Here is a 16,045-nt window from a genome sequence, read left to right on the forward strand (position 1 = left end):
GAATAGTGGAAATGAAACTTCTTCTTTGAAAATAATTATGGGTTGATCATTGGAGTGCACTATGAAGAAAAGGGTTAGGTTCATCTCTTGATGATAATCATGTTCTCAGGCTGTATTATGATATTTTCATTGAACCCCATACATGGCGGGCTTGGCACTTGTTCATTCAGCAATCCTGCATTGTGGGAGCTACTGCTTTTAGTCAGTAATACTGAGTTTCAGTGGCACTGCTCTGTGCAGCAGTGGTTCTATATCCATGTGCATTCATTCATTCATTTTATTTGTTTGCACTTTTCCAGACAAAAAAACATACTCAAAGCAGCTTACAACAAAGGAAACAGGAATACGTTTCAACCAAAACACTACAAAAACAATTCCTAACATTGCAAAACAATAGCATAGTAACAGTTTCATAATTAAATAGCAAAACAAAAGCAAACATAATAACATACAAAAAAACCCACATTTCAGTATTATAAATATAACAAGAATACTGTACTTAAACAACAAGCAGCATCCAATAGCAAGAATAACTAGGGAGTTTCTCAGTTTCACCTTAGTCCTGGAAACACCCCTTCCATTTTGCCCAGCATCCTTTGCAAGGCTTCCAAAGGCAAGGGGTGGGGTAGCTGAAAACACTCACCTGCCCGCCATGATGTTGCATAAGCCTGCATCAAGGATAGAGCATCTTTTTAAGCCTGAGGGCCACATACTCTTGCAGGGGTCAGTCATCTAGGGGCCACATAATAAGCGTGGATGCGACCAGATGCAAAAGTGAGTGTACCAACTGTGGGACTAATAATAATAATACTAATAATTTTATTATTTATATCCCAGCCACTCTGGGTGGCTTATAGCACATAAACATGGTAAAACATTAGACATTAAAAATGTACTGATATAGGGTTGCCTTCAGATGTCTTCTAAAAGTCAGATAGTTGTTTATTTCCTTGACATCTGATGGGAGGGTGTTTCACAGGGCGGGTGCCACTACTGAGAAGGCCCTCTGCCTGGTTCCCTGTAACCTCACTTCTCGCAGTGAGGTGAGGGAACCGCCAGAAGGCCTTAGGAGCTGGGCCTCCGTGTCAGAGCTGAACAATGGTGGTGGAGGTACACTTCAGGTACACTGGGCCAAGGCTGTTTAGGGCTTTAAAGGTCAACACCAACACTGTGAATTGTTCTCAGAAACGTACTGGGAGCCAATGTAGGTCTTCCAGGACTGGTGTTATATGGTCTTGGCAGCCACTCTCAGTCACCAGTCTAGCTGCCACATTCTGGATTAGTTGTCGTTTCTGGGTCACCTTCAATGGTAGCCCCACATAGAGCACATTGCAGTAGTCCAAGTGGGAGATAACTAAAGCATGCACCACTGGTGAGACAGTCCGCGGGCAGGTAGGGTCTCAGCCTGCATACCAGATGGAGCTGGCAGACACCTGCCCTGGACACAGAATTGACCTGCATCTCCATGGACAGCTGTGAATCCAAAATGACTCTTATCTTTCTACACTAGGCTGCATTGCACCCATGCAAACATCGGAGGTTTCTGTACATGTGCACAACTCTCTCTCCAAGTAGGAAAGAGGCATTGATTCAATGAAGCATTCAGGGAAGGGATGGACAAGGACCAATGAGGAAGTTGTCTCTAGGAATGGCCTACAGAGAGTCCTGAGGGCCAGAGCACAGCTCTTGGCCCTTGAGCCTGAGGTTTCCCACTCTTGACCCACACAGATAAGGTTTTAATGCTCACTCATAGCAATCCTAAAAGGAAGAGTCAGCCAGGTTTTTATTACTGTCAACCCATCAATAAGATGGAATAGAAAATATGAAATCACAGCTTCCATTATAACCAATCATTATTATTTAAATGACAAGCTGAGAACTAGCAATCATAGCAGGGCTATTAGAACATTCAGATAGTATGTGAACTGTTTGATAATAAATTTATTGTTCACATCATGGAAGATACTCCATGTGAGCAGTGCTTTTTTTCTGGCAGTACACAACAGTATGCAGTACCAGCAATTTTTGGCGGAGAAGGAGACAGGAGGGCTTTCAGGCCCTCTCAGAGCACTGTGCCTCCTTCCCTAAGCTGGGCAAATGGTCCCTGGGCTCAGGGAAGGAGGCACAATCCCATACTGGTTGGACATTATGACCCTGTGGTGAAAATAGGCATGTGCAGTTAGGGTCTATGAGTACAGAAAAAGGTATGGTGTTACAGCAAGTCATTTAATTAAAATGCATTATACCAGGATTATACCATGCATTATAACTATATACACAGATCTTAATGAAGTTTGGAAGATCATCCAAATGTCATAGACCAAATGGAGCAAACAGCACGCAGACCTAGCGGTGGGAGGAAAAAATCCTTAAATAAGAGACACGGGGGAATGATTAATGGACTTCAATGTCTGTACACTAATGCGCAAAGCATGGGAAATAAACAAGATGAGCTTGAGCTCTTGGTACAGCAAACTAAATATGACATAATAGGCATCACTGAAACCTGGTGGGATAAGTCCCATGACTGGAATGTAATAATGGAGGGATACAATCTATTTCAGAGAAACAGACCAGACAAGAAAGGAGGAGTTGTGGTGCTATATGTCAGGGATGTGTATACCTGTGAAGAGATCCAAGATTTAGAACCTCAAAGCCAAAGTGAGAGCATTTGGGTCAATATTAAGGGAGAGAAGAATAACAGTGACCTCATTGTGAGAGTTTATTATAGATCCCCAAGCCAAACGGAGGACATAGATGATGCCTTCCTGGAACAGATGGCCAAGCATGCAAAAGGAAGGGAGATAGTAGTAATGGGGGACTTCAATTACCCGGATATTTGTTGGGTGTCAAACTCAGCCAAGAGCATAAGGTCAAACAGATTCCTCACTGGCCTTGCAGACAACTTCATTGTCCAGAAAGTGGGAGAAGCAACAAGAGGAACAGCCATTTTAGATCTGGTCCTAACCATTGTTGATGACCTGGTTAGTGGGATAGAAGTGGAAGGATCATTAGGCGCGAGTGATCATGCTCTTCTGAAGTTTACTATACAGCGGAAAGGAGCAGCCAAGCATACTAGGACTCAATTTCTTGACTTTAAGAAAGCCGACTTCATATAACTTTGGGAAGTGCTGGGTGAAATCCCATGGACAGTAATACTAAAAGGAAAGGGAGTTCATGATGGCTGGGAGTTTGTTAAGAGGGAGATAGTAAAAGCACAACTTCAGGCAATACCAATGAGACGGAAACATGGAAGGTGCCTAAAGAAGCCAGGGTGGCTATCTAAAGAACTTTTAACTGAGTTAAGATTAAAAAAGGATGTGTACAAAAAATGGAAAGGGGGGGAAACCACCAAAGAGGAATTCAAACAAATAGCCAGCACGTGTAGACACAAAGTCAGAAAAGCTAAAGCACAGAATGAACTCAGGCTTGCTAGAGAGGTTAAAAGCAACAAAAAAGGCTTTTATGGGTATGTTCGTAGCAAAAGGAAGAACAAAGAAACAGTGGGGTCACTCAGAGGAGAAGATGGTGAAATGCAAACAGGGGACACAGAAAGGGCTGAACTCCTCAATGCCTTCTTTGCCTCAGTCTTCTTCAATAAAGAAAACAATGCGCAACCTGAAGAATTTGGAGCAAATGATTCAGCAGAGGAAACACAGCCCAGAATAACTAAGGAGATAGTACAAGAATACTTGGCTAGTTTAGATGTATTCAAGTCTCCAGGGCCAGATGAACTGCATCCAAGAGTATTAAAAGAACTGGCAGATGTGATCTCAGAACCACTGGCAGTCATCTTCGAGAATTCCTGGAGAACAGGCGAAGTCCCGGCAGACTGGAGGAGGGCAAACATTGTCCCTATTTTCAAAAAGGGGGAAAGAGAGGACCCAAATAATTACCGCCCAGTCAGTCTGACATCAATACCAGGGAAGATTCTGGAGCAGATCATTAAGCCAGTGTTTCCCAACCTTGGGCCTCCAGCTGTTTTTGAACTACAATTCCCATCATCCCTGATCACTGGTCTTGCTAGCTAGGGATGATGGGAGTTGTAGTCCAAAAACAGCTGGAGGCCCAAGGTTGGGAAACACTGCATTAAGCAAACAGTCTGTGAGCACCTAGAAAGGAATGCTGTGATCACCAATAGTCAGCATGGATTTCTGAAGAATAAGTCATGTCAGACTAACCTGATCTCGTTTTTTGACAGAATTACAAGCCTGGTAGATGAAGGGAACGCAGTGGATGTAGCCTACCTTGATTTCAGCAAGGCATTTGACAAGGTGCCCCATGATATTCTTGTAAAGAAGCTGGTAAAATGCGGTCTTGACTATGCTACCACTCAGTGGATTTGTAACTGGCTGACTGACCGAACCCAAAGGGTGCTCATCAATGGTTCCTCTTCATCCTGGAGAAGAGTGACTAGTGGGGTGCCACAGGGTTCTGTCTTGGGCCCGGTCTTATTCAACATCTTTATCAACGACTTGGATGATGGACTCAAGGGCATCCTGATCAAATTTGCAGATGACACCAAACTGGGAGGGGTGGCTAACACCCCAGAGGACAGGATCACACTTCAAAACGACCTTGACAGATTAGAGAACTGGGCCAAAACAAACAAGATGAATTTTAACAGGGAGAAATGTAAAGTATTGCACTTGGGCAAAAAAAATGAGAGGCACAAATACAAGATGGGTGACACCTGGCTTGAGAGCAGTACATGTGAAAAGGATCTAGGAGTCTTGGTTGACCACAAACTTGACATGAGCCAACAGTGTGACGCGGCAGCTAAAAAAGCCAATGCAGTTCTGGGCTGCATCAATAGGAGTATAGCATCTAGATCAAGGGAAGTAATAATGCCACTGTATTCTGCTCTGGTCAGACCTCACCTGGAGTACTGTGTCCAGTTCTGGGCACCACAGTTCAAGAAGGACACTGACAAACTGGAACGTGTCCAGAGGAGGGCAACCAAAATGGTCAAAGGCCTGGAAACGATGCCTTATGAGGAACGGCTAAGGGAGCTGGGCATGTTTAGCCTGGAGAAGAGGAGGTTAAGGGGTGATATGATAGCCATGTTCAAATATATAAAAGGATGTCACATAGAGGAGGGAGAAAGGTTGTTTTCTGCTGCTCCAGAGAAGCGGACACGGAGCAATGGTTCCAAACTACAAGAAAGAAGATTCCACCTAAACATTAGGAAGAACTTCCTGACAGTAAGAGCTGTTCGACAGTGGAATTTACTGCCAAGGAGTGTGGTGGAGTCTCCTTCTTTGGAGGTCTTTAAGCAGAGGCTTGACAACCATATGTCAGGAGTGCTCTGATGGTGTTTCCTGCTTGGCAGGGAGTTGGACTCGATGGCCCTTGTGGTCTCTTCCAACTCTATGATTCTATTAAAACATGTAATTATTATATGTGTAATTGTTTTTCCTAGCCTCAAGGAAATTTTGTGCCCAGGGCAACCACATGACCGGGGTAGCCATTGTGGTACCCTTCAGTTGCTGGACCACAACTCCTATTAGTCGCAGTCAGTGTGGTCAATTGTCAAGGATGATGGGAGTTGTAGTCCAGCAGTATTTGAAGAGCTCCATGTTGGCCACCTCTAGGTTACATAGGCAGAAAATCTGCCATCTAAAATCTTTTGACAGTAGAACATTAAAACAGGCCAAGAAAATGACTGCTCCTGCCAACCTAGCAGTTCAAAAGCACATCAAAGTGCAAGTAGATAAATAGGTACCGCTCTGGCGGGAAGGTAAACGTCGTTTCTGTGCACTGCTCTGGTTCGCCAGAAGCGGCTTAGTCATGCTGGCCACATGACCCAGAAGCTGTATGCCAGCTCCCTCGACCAATAAAGCGAGATGAGCGCCGCAACCCCAGAGTCGGTCACGACTGGACCTAATGGTCAGGGGTTACCTTACGTTACCTTATCTTAAAAATAAAACAGATATGCCTTACATATATTGGAAGAAGCCTAAATCATATCCAACCATCACTAAAAATAAAGTAAAACTTAAAGAGAAAAGAAACAAAATCCAGTGGATTCAGGATCCTGGGCTTGGCTCTTGACAGTCCTTTGATATGCCAGCCTCAGTTTTTGACAGCAGAGATAAATCTCAATTAGTCACCACTGCCGTCTGTAACTAACACATACTTCCTCAACACAAAACTCTGAAGTGGAGTCCTCAAAGGGAATTTACGAGCATGGGCACTTTCATATTTGCCAAGTTTTGGTGATGACCACACATGACTGGGTTAAATGGTGGAGTGGGGAGTGGATTTCTCTAGAAGCATGAAAGGCTTGCTTGCTTCCCACATCCTTCCAATATTTTAAATATGTTTTGTATTTTTCTTATTTTTTGCAGAATATGCAAGCATTACAGTCTAGCTCTCTTAAAAAAATTAAATTCCACAGAGAAATGGACAAAATTAAAATGCACTAACATCAAACTACAAAAATGGTGTTAAGCTACAGAAGTGGGCAGACTTTAAACTCTGGCCTAGTCATGTGTCGATGACTAACTGAGTTAAAATTTTCAGCCACCTTGTACACATCTGGGCATATGTTGTTTTATTTTTCACTTTTTGTAAGAAAGACTTTCAAGGAGGATGCATTCAGGAACTGTGTTGTGGTTGTTATACTTGGTTAATCATTGAATTGCACAAGCAGCAGTGTGTTCTTAACTTCTAGGTATTCAGGCACTTTCTCTCATAGCCATAAAGGACAGGGTGGAATGACTTTTATACCCACCTCAGTGAGGCTGTTAGACATTTTGCAGCTGCCTGCATCATTTAAGGCACAGGACTGAAGACTACTTCCTCTGGCCACATTCACACAACCATGCAAACTGGATTCGTCCAGACATCATGGCGAAAGCATGCTTTTGCTGTCAGGAGAGGGATGCGGGTGGCGTTGTAGTCTAAACCACTGAGCCTCTTGGGCTTGCTGATCAGAAGGTTGGCGGTTTGAATCCACACAACAGGGTGAGCTCCTGTTGCTCTGTCCCAGCTCCTGCCTCCCTAGCAGTTCGAAAGCACGCCAATCAAGTAGATAAATAGGTACTGTTGTGGCAGGAAAGTAAACGGTGTTTCCGTGCGCTCTGGTTTCCGTCACAGTGTTCTGCTGTGCCAGAAGTGGTTAAGTCATGCTGGCCACATGACCTGGAAAGCTGTCTGTGGACAAACATCGGCTCCCTTGGCCTGAAAGCGAGATGAGCGCCGCAACCCCATAGTCACCTTTGACTGGACTTAACCGTCCAGGGGTCCTTTACCTTTACCTCTTTACCTTTGCTGTCAGGAATAGGCATCATGCCTATTTTCATTTACTTATTTCTTTGAAAATTTATGCTCCGCTTTTTGAAGAAATTCCTCCACAAAGCAGTTTACAGTCCAGTCAAAAAAACCAACTCCTACCTGCCAACAAAAGATAAAAATACGAAACACCCCATTACAATAAAAAACCAGGACAAAAAGTGGAATATTGAAATACAGTAGAGTATTAAGCATACAAACATAGGAAGAGCCTTGCCTATTGTGACTGTCACAATATTTCCAAGAAGGGTAGCCTTGTCTCTGCTGTTGCAGCAAAAACAATGGAGTTTTGTGGTGTGTTAGTCCCCATCTGCACTACACACTTAAAACTGATTCATAGCACTTTAAACAGGCGTGGCTTCCTGCAAAGCACCCTGGGAACTGTAGGTTGTTCAAGGTGCTGAGTGTTATTAGGAGACCCCTATTCCCCTCACAGAGCTACAATTCCTTGCAAAGAGGTTTTTAAACCATTCTGTGGGGAGAATAGGGATCTCCTGACAACTCTCAGCACCCTTAACAACCTACGGTTCCCAGGATGCTTTGGAAAACCATGACTATTTAAAGCAGCGTAGTACAGCAATAAATGTACAGTGGTACCTCGGGTTAAGTACTTAATTCGTTCCGGAGGTCCGTACTTAACCTGAAACTGTTCTTAACCTGAAGCACCACTTTAGCTAATGGGGCCTCCTGCTGCTGCCATGCCGCCAGAGCACGATTTCTATTCTCATCCTGAAGCAAAGTTCTTAACCTGAAGCACTATTTCTGGGTTAGCGGAGTCTGTAACCTGAAGCGTATGTAACCTGAAGTGTATGTGACTCGAGGTACCACTGTATAGTGCAGATGGGGCATTGCACATTTAATGTGGCATCATTTTGTCAGCTGCATAAAGGAAAGCTTTGGCAGTGCTGTGAAGGAGAAAATTGTAAGGTGAGTATTGAATGGCAATGAAATGCATAAAATTAAAGTCAGTGATCATTAGAACACTGCTTTACATACATTTAAGCTGGATGACAGACGGGCTAAAAATACAGGCACAGTCAGTACAGGATTCCTCTTTCTAAGGCAGGGAAAGAATGTGATCCATTAAGTGCACTCTCTCAGAATACACTGTTTAGCTTTTCATAAGAGAGATGGCCGTTGGGTTGAATGACAACGTGCTCTCATTTCAGAAATTCTCTTTGAATACTGTAGAATTTCTGTGTTGCTTTTTTGCCCTTTATCGCCCAGAGAGAGCCCACTGTAGAGTTTCTAAGATTAGATCCTGTCACACTGTGACAGCGGAATCATATGTTCTACTAAAGTCGGTTTCATGGGCAAAAATAGGGCATCTGTTAAAGGGATTGCAGTCAGTATATAAAATGTATAACTTGGTTGGGTGTTTTAGATAGCAGCCATTTCATTTTATTAGGTGATAGAAGGTTGAAGGTAGAATCCAGTGCTAGTCCTACTCAGAGTTGACCCACTGAGTTAATGGACATGACCTGCTTAGGTACATTAATTGTAATGAGTCTACTGTCGGAAGGACTTGGTTGGATACAATTCTAAGGGGGCAATCCTAACTTCACTTGCATGGGACTGAGGCCCATTGAATTCAGTAGGACTTACTTGGCTAGTACTACTTTTCTCATATTTTCATATGTCACAGGAAAGAAATACAGAGTTGGAATAAACTTATTGATAGTTATTGAATATTTTCATAATAGAACAGCTTTTCAAAATGCAGTTTTCTTTTTCATTCATCTAAATTAGTTACTTGTATTTTACAAAGAGAAACATTATCATGTTATTATCTGTGGCTAGAATAATTTACAGGGACCCTCCCACTTACGTGGGAGCTGTGTTGCTGCATGGATAGGTGAAATTATGTAAAGTGGGGAGCACATCACTTTACTACATAGGCTGCATGGCAAGGAGAGTGAGATATTCATGTGCACCGCCAAAGCAGCTACTTTCCCTCTCTCAGGGCTGCTGCCCAGCACACCTTTCCTCACCCCAAGCCTTCCTTCTAATCCCGCCTGGGCAGTGTCCCTGAGTGACTTCTGAGCTGAAGTTTGATTTCCTCCTCCCCTTCCCATTTGACCCAGCTGCTCTCATTGCCCTTGACTTCCCCAATCAGATCAGCTAAATTATTTATTATTATTATTATTTTATTTATTAGATTTATACGCTCACACTCTTCCCCCACCACTCATTTTCTCCTCCGCACCCCAGTCCCACCTTGTTTGGAGATGGATTCGCACCTCTCCTGCTGGCCCAGGGCAGTGTGGCTAATGGGGCACTGGGTCACTCATCCTCTAGGCTGCACTCAAGAGGCACTTTATGACCCAGCAGCTCAGCAGGCAGGCACTGATCCCATGTTCCCTTGTTCCAGCTTACCTTTTTTTTTTCTCCACTTAGGTTGAGAGGATCGTAGACAAAAGGAAAAACAAAAAGGGTAAATGGGAATATCTTATACGGTGGAAAGGTTACGGGAGCAATGAAGACACCTGGGAGCCAGAACATCACTTGTTGCACTGTGAGGAATTTATCGATGAATTCAACGGACTGCATGTCACGCGAGAAAAGCGAGCAAAGCACGGGAAACAAGCCAGCACGCCAAAATTTTTACGCGAGAGCAGAGCGTCGTCCCTCGACAAAATACCACATAGGCCATCTGACTCTGGGAAGAGCAAAGGGCTGCCCCATAAACGGAAGCGCATGGCCCCATCATTTCAAAAGCAAAAAAAGGGTTACGCGGCCAAGCCAGCACCTTCAGGAGACAGGGCTGCTAAAACAGTCTCTTACCGGACTACTCCCAGCGGCTTGCAGATTATGCCATTGAAAAAGCCACACAACGGCTTACAGAATGGAGATGCCAGTTATGAAAAGGATTCTAGACATTTTGGGAATGGCCCCCCAAAGCCAGACTTGGATTTAAATGAACATGAAGCAGAACCTGATTTGCCTGGAGTGTTGGATGTGAATAATGAGCCACCTGTCATGAATGGAATTGGTAGGTGGTGTTTGTTTTAAGCATTATTATCATTATAATTTTATTTGCACAAAATCATGCCATGTGTATTAGATATATGTCTGCATATGTAGTATGTTACGATATTGACATGCTAGCATAAATGCAGGCAGAAAAATCTACATGTTATTAATACATTGCTTCACGGTGTAATCCTATGCTTTCCTATGCAAAAATATGTCCCACTGAATTTTACAGGCCTTTCTCCCAGGTTAGTTTGTATAGCAGAGTAAGCCACAGGTTGTTGGACTACAACTCCCATCAGCCCCACCGAGCATGGCCAATGGTCAAAGGTGCTGGGAGCTGTAGTCCAGCAATTGGCAAGCACCACATTGGCAGTCCCTGGTGTATAGCATGGCCACCTAAATATTTCAGTATGATATCGCCTTGATCCAGTCATATGGACAATATTTTCTATCCCTTTTCTTTGGAAGATATGTCAGATTGCCCCTTATCCTGTCTTCCCGATTTAAAGTAGCAGCATTTTAACTATTTATTTATATTTTGATACTTTATATAGCACTCAAACATAATTATCTCTAAGTGGTGCACAAGTAACCCAATACAACAAAAATAAAAGTCAATGAAAACTATAAATTCAGGCGTCTATTTTTCAGCTAGCCTGGAACACCCAGGAGCCTTGAAACAATATTTTAGTATTTTCCCACATCATTGGGGATCACCTTGATGTGTCCATAAATGTGCAAAATGGGAAGCTTAATGAGCATCAGTCCTAATGCCTGGTGCTCTTGAAATCTATATCATGCATATATGATGATGCTCTTTTTATTACTGTTATGTTCCAATTAGTTCTATTTATGTCCCTTTGCATTGTATGTACAGGTGAGAAGCATTATTCCTAAATCCCTTCAATTTTCTTCTCTAGGCAACACGATCTCGCTATCTTCACAGCCTCCTTATATGGGAGTCTTCTCTGACCTCCAACTATTTTTGCTAATCATTTCTTGAGCCTTTTGTCTTTCTATTATATCCTTCCAGAGATTATGAGATCAGGGCTGAGCACACTGTTCCAACAAAGGATGTCAATGCAATATGTGAGATTCGGTGTGTAGAGTCTTTCATCATCCACCATCTCTCAGTGTCTTTAACGCTTGTAGTGCTCACTCAGCAGAAGTTTTGAAATGGTCAGGGCAATCTTCTGCTGGAGTTTCATTTCAGACTAAGCAGTTTCTTGCTTCATGTCTCAGACTGCCTTGCCAGGGCCCTTTTTAGGGCACAGAGTGACCTAGAGGCTGAATATTCATATGGTCCTCCTGTTTCTTCCCATTGCATCTGCCTTCCTTCCTTCCTTCCAAAAATGTATGTATGCCATCCTTCATGGCAAAATTCTCTGAAAGCAGGGTACATCAAAATGGACACATCATATTTTGAAAATAGGGTCAGGACAAACACAGCTTCTCTACTCAAGGCTACAGATGGGGGAGGAGTTTGACTCAGTTATCATTTCAAGGCAAACTTAACCTAATTCACACTTTCCCAAACCACACACAAACGGAACACGGCCTTCCTTCGAAATTCGCATTGCTCCAAATTTTGCAATGGCAGGCCAAACGATGTGTGAGAAAATGCGCGCACTGAGGTAAAGTGTGCATATGTTGCTGGAAATAAGATGCCAGAATGCATTGTATTGGGGGAATCGCTTTGCAAAAAAAAATGCATATTGGGGAAAATTTACACCAAAATACTGGTGAATTTTCACAAGGCCTTTTTTTTAAAAAAAAAAAAAAGTGTGGTGTGGGAATGTGGAGAACTGAATTTAAGACTTGGAAAATGAGGAAGAGAAAGAAACAGAAATGGACAGGTTCACCCATCCCTACACAAAGCTCAATAGCCAGGCAAAAGGCTTAGCCAAGGGATGTTTTGAGTGTCTTGTGTTGATGACATTCCTCCCCCCCCCCATGTTTGTTGGTGTGTGTTGTTTTTATTGTTTTTTCAAATTATTTTTCACATATAGTACATAGGAACATAGGAAGCTGCCTTATACCAAGTCAAGCCACTAGTCCATCTAAGTCAGTATTGTTTACAGTGACTGGCAGTGGCTCACCAGCGTATTAAACCTGGGACCTTCTGCATGCGAAGCAGGTGCTACACCACTGAGCCCTTCCCTGAGATAGCTAGATGTATATGTGTTCGGCTTTTGGGCACATTGACTGACAAAACCCTTACAAAGTGTATTTGGATGGAAGGTACCCCACTTCCACGCCACTCCCTGCCCTGCTGCCTTGCTATATTGCACCACTGCGTTCATTTAAGCCTGTACACTCCCCTCGCTGTCCCCTGCAGCAGCAGCAAAAGGAAGCTGGATTCCTTTATCACTACATCTCTGAGCCTTGGGCTCGCCTCTTCTGCAAAGTCTTTGCTTATGAGGTTCAGATGCCAGGCAGTGTTGTTTCGCGCTGGGCAACCATGCACACACAAACAACACACACACTGCAGCAAAGCTGAGAGAGCAGAGATGAGGCAGTCAGAATGCAGTGGGGGGTGGAGAGAAGCAACAGCGGAAAGGAAGAACTGACTGTGGACCACAGGTTAAAATAATGGGAGTGGGGTGGTTGATACTATAACCATCATGGTAATCAAATTAGAATCATTACAGTATAAGGCCTTTCAAAAAAATTGGAATCCTTTCTGTCAACGCTGTTGCCAAAATGACAGTGACTAGGAAGAGTTGTTCTTTTTAAAACATTTATTAAATTATCATTAAAGCATGGGTACCCCATGTTACTGGACTACAATTCCCATCATTCCTGACCTTTGGCCTTGCTGGCTGAGGTTGATGGGAATTGGAATCCAAGAGAGCTGGGGGGGGGGCCCCACATTGTAGCACTATAACACTCTTCCATTTAAGCTGTGTTCCATTTATTTTATATATATATATATATATAAAAACACCACAATTTTAGCCGTAGATGTGTTTCAGTGCTAATTAAAATATTGATTAAAAAATCAACAGGGTGATAAAATAGCCCCCACCGCAAAGTTTACACTAAATCTTCACTGAGCTTCAAGTGGTCCCTCAGCTGAATTGGGCCACATCACACTCACAGGCATAGACAGCATCCTGGGGTGAAAGTACAATAGGGCGAAAGTACAATATCCCTGATAGTGTGGAAAGCCAGTTGCAATTCTAGCTTATGATTTTTGCATTTATTGCATTTATATCCTGTCTTTTTCTCTGAGGAGCTCTAGACAATGTACACGATTCTCCTCCCGCCAGCAATCCTGTGAGGTAGAATAGGCTGAGAGGCAGTGACTGGCCCAAGTGAGCTTCATGGGCCAATGGGGGTTTGAACCTTGGTCTCCCAGGTCATAGTCCGACACCCTAACCTCTATACCATGCTGGCTCAGCAGGAGTACAGTGATTATTTGCATTAGGAGAAACCCATCTCAAGAATCTGGTGTTCCCACCACAGAGAAAGCAACACAAAAACCCTCAAGTGCATAGGACAAATGGGACCTGCAGTGTGGCATACTCCTGCCCTAGCCCCCTTAGGACATTGATATTCCATTCCCACCCATATATTTTTCTATTCACTTGTGGTCACTAGGCGTTGGCCTCATCCTGCAGTCTCTTCTTACATTTATATGTTCTTAAGGCAGTGAAGAGGAACGTGACCCAGGTTGTACGACCCAGGTTGTTATATGGATGAAATGGGGAGGGGAGAGAATCAGGCATACCACCTTCCATTCTGAGGAGGAAAATACGCAGCAATAAAAACAATGAGTAAATAAATTAAATAGTTGCCCGTCAAGCTACAACTGGAAACTCTTAGTTCAAGTGGCAAGCTAGCTTTCCCAGTGTCTTGATATCAGCCAGCAGATGTCAACACTTACCCTGGGTGGGAGAGTCACCCAGCCCACATCAACCAAACCCTTGATAACACAGAGAACATCTGTTGCGGTTTCACCGAAGCCACATGAGCATTCCATCATCTTTCATTGGTGCTTGCTGTCTTCTTTTGTCAGGTTTCTTGACAGCATTATTAAAATCAAAAAGCAATCCCTTATATTTTCCTTTCTCTCTCCGTCTCTATTGATCTAATTCTCTGCACCGTTTGCTAAAGATTGCCCTTTTCATTTAGCTTTACAGAGTCTTCTGGTTTTTTTTATTTTTACCAACAGACTCCAGGGATAATCTTTAATTGCAATGCTAGTTTTACTCCTAAGGAAGTCAATGTTTGTCCAGCTAATATCACAGCTAATAAAATTCTACTGTGCTTCTTAAGTTTGAAAGGGTGTGCCTTGTAGGTTAACCATTTTTGTGGCTTTTAAGTACCCTGAAGAAGGCTGCAGACAGAAGGAGAAGATGATGAGTGTGGACAGTTTTTAAATGCAAATTTGAAAGCAAAGTTTTGTGCGCTCTGCCTCCTGGTGTGGGAAAATGCTCCAGTGGCAACCATTATACGAGAGACCCCCTTCCAAAGTTCAATTTTGAGATGTGCTTGTGCTGGGTGGATTCAGCCTCAACTGGTGCCTCCCACCTCCCAAACCATTTTTTAAAGATTGTCTGCAGGTATTTTCAGGGGTCCTAGTCACCCTCTTCTCCTGATATGGACCCCACTGGACTGTGCCTTGTGGCCTCTCTGAAGCTGTAGCATCCATGATGCTCCACAGCAGAGGGGTGGAACCTCAGGCCTGGGGGCCAAATGTGGCCCATGAAACTGGCCCCTGGATCTCTCCTGGGGCCATCCCCCTCACTGCCCCTGCTTCACATTCTCCTTGAGCATTTTTGCCTGGCTGAACTGTGCCCTTGAACTCTTAGCATGCCTCTTCCCTGCCTGAATGGAGGAAGAAAGGCATGTGTGAGTGTATCTATAGTCCACTGTACAAAGGTAAAAAGGTACATCCATTGCCCACTTTAGCATCTGGCCGCCAGCAGGTTGCCCAGGTGGCCCTCTTGCTGAAAATCCCCCTACGTCCTCCCAGCATTGTCCACCCTCCACCCCCACCACCACAGCAGATTTATGCTATTAGCTTTAGCCTTCCTTTAAACTCTGCATTAGGAAAAGTTTGCACAGCAGTCAAAGGTTAGAAGGGAAAGGGGAAGGTGATGATGAGCCTTATTACTTCCCCTACACCAGAGACATAAAACCATCCCATTCTTTCCATGCTGCAACCTGATACATCTCATCATATTGCCGCTGTCGGGTCATTTTGTGAGAGGTCCAGGAAGCCTGTGTGAGGTTTAGGGCTGCTGCTAGATTAATTTGTGTGTGTGTGTGAGAGAGAGAGAGAGAGAGAGAGAGCACATAAAATAGCAAAGCACATGCCTGTATCGGATCCCATTACACGCCACCATCTCTTCTCTGCTCCTTTTTTGTTTTCTCGCAAATGTGGCAAGAGCTCTCCTGTGGACCAGCCATTGGTTGCCTTTCCCTCCTCTCCAGAGAGGCTTTGCTTTGCTTGGGGGACCTGCTGTGAGGTTAACAGCCTCTTTTGTCACCTCTTCAACTCGCTTGCTAGGTGCTCTCTTTGAACAAATGAAGAAACAACAAATAATGATGATAACCTGATGGATGAGAGGGTTTATGTTGTGTTAGATTTCCCCGAAGGATTAATCCCCTGCCCTCTTCCCTTACCATCTGCACCTTCAGCAGCTGTTGCTTATTCCTCAATAGCATATAAATTTTCCAGCCCAAGTCTGCCTTCATCCATTGCCCAGGCACTTGCATGTGATTTTTCAGAGTTCCCTGTCCAGACCTACTTGAACCTGCTTAG

The 16,045-nt window shown here is 43.7% G+C and overlaps 1 protein-coding gene across 2 annotated transcripts in view; it reads left to right on the plus strand.

Moving 5' to 3' along the window:
• Positions 1-16,045, plus strand: part of CDYL2 (chromodomain Y like 2) — a 71,307-nt gene that overhangs the window by 34,403 nt on the left and 20,859 nt on the right. For both annotated transcript variants that reach the window (XM_081871952.1, XM_081871953.1), the window contains exon 2: positions 9,694-10,288. In XM_081871952.1, coding sequence (XP_081728078.1) covers positions 9,694-10,288 — 595 coding nt within the window. The remainder of the gene's footprint in view (positions 1-9,693; positions 10,289-16,045) is intronic.

Source organism: Podarcis erhardii (genome assembly GCF_964252035.2).
Source record: "Podarcis erhardii genome assembly, chromosome: 7".
NCBI classification, from domain to species: domain Eukaryota; kingdom Metazoa; phylum Chordata; class Lepidosauria; order Squamata; family Lacertidae; genus Podarcis; species Podarcis erhardii.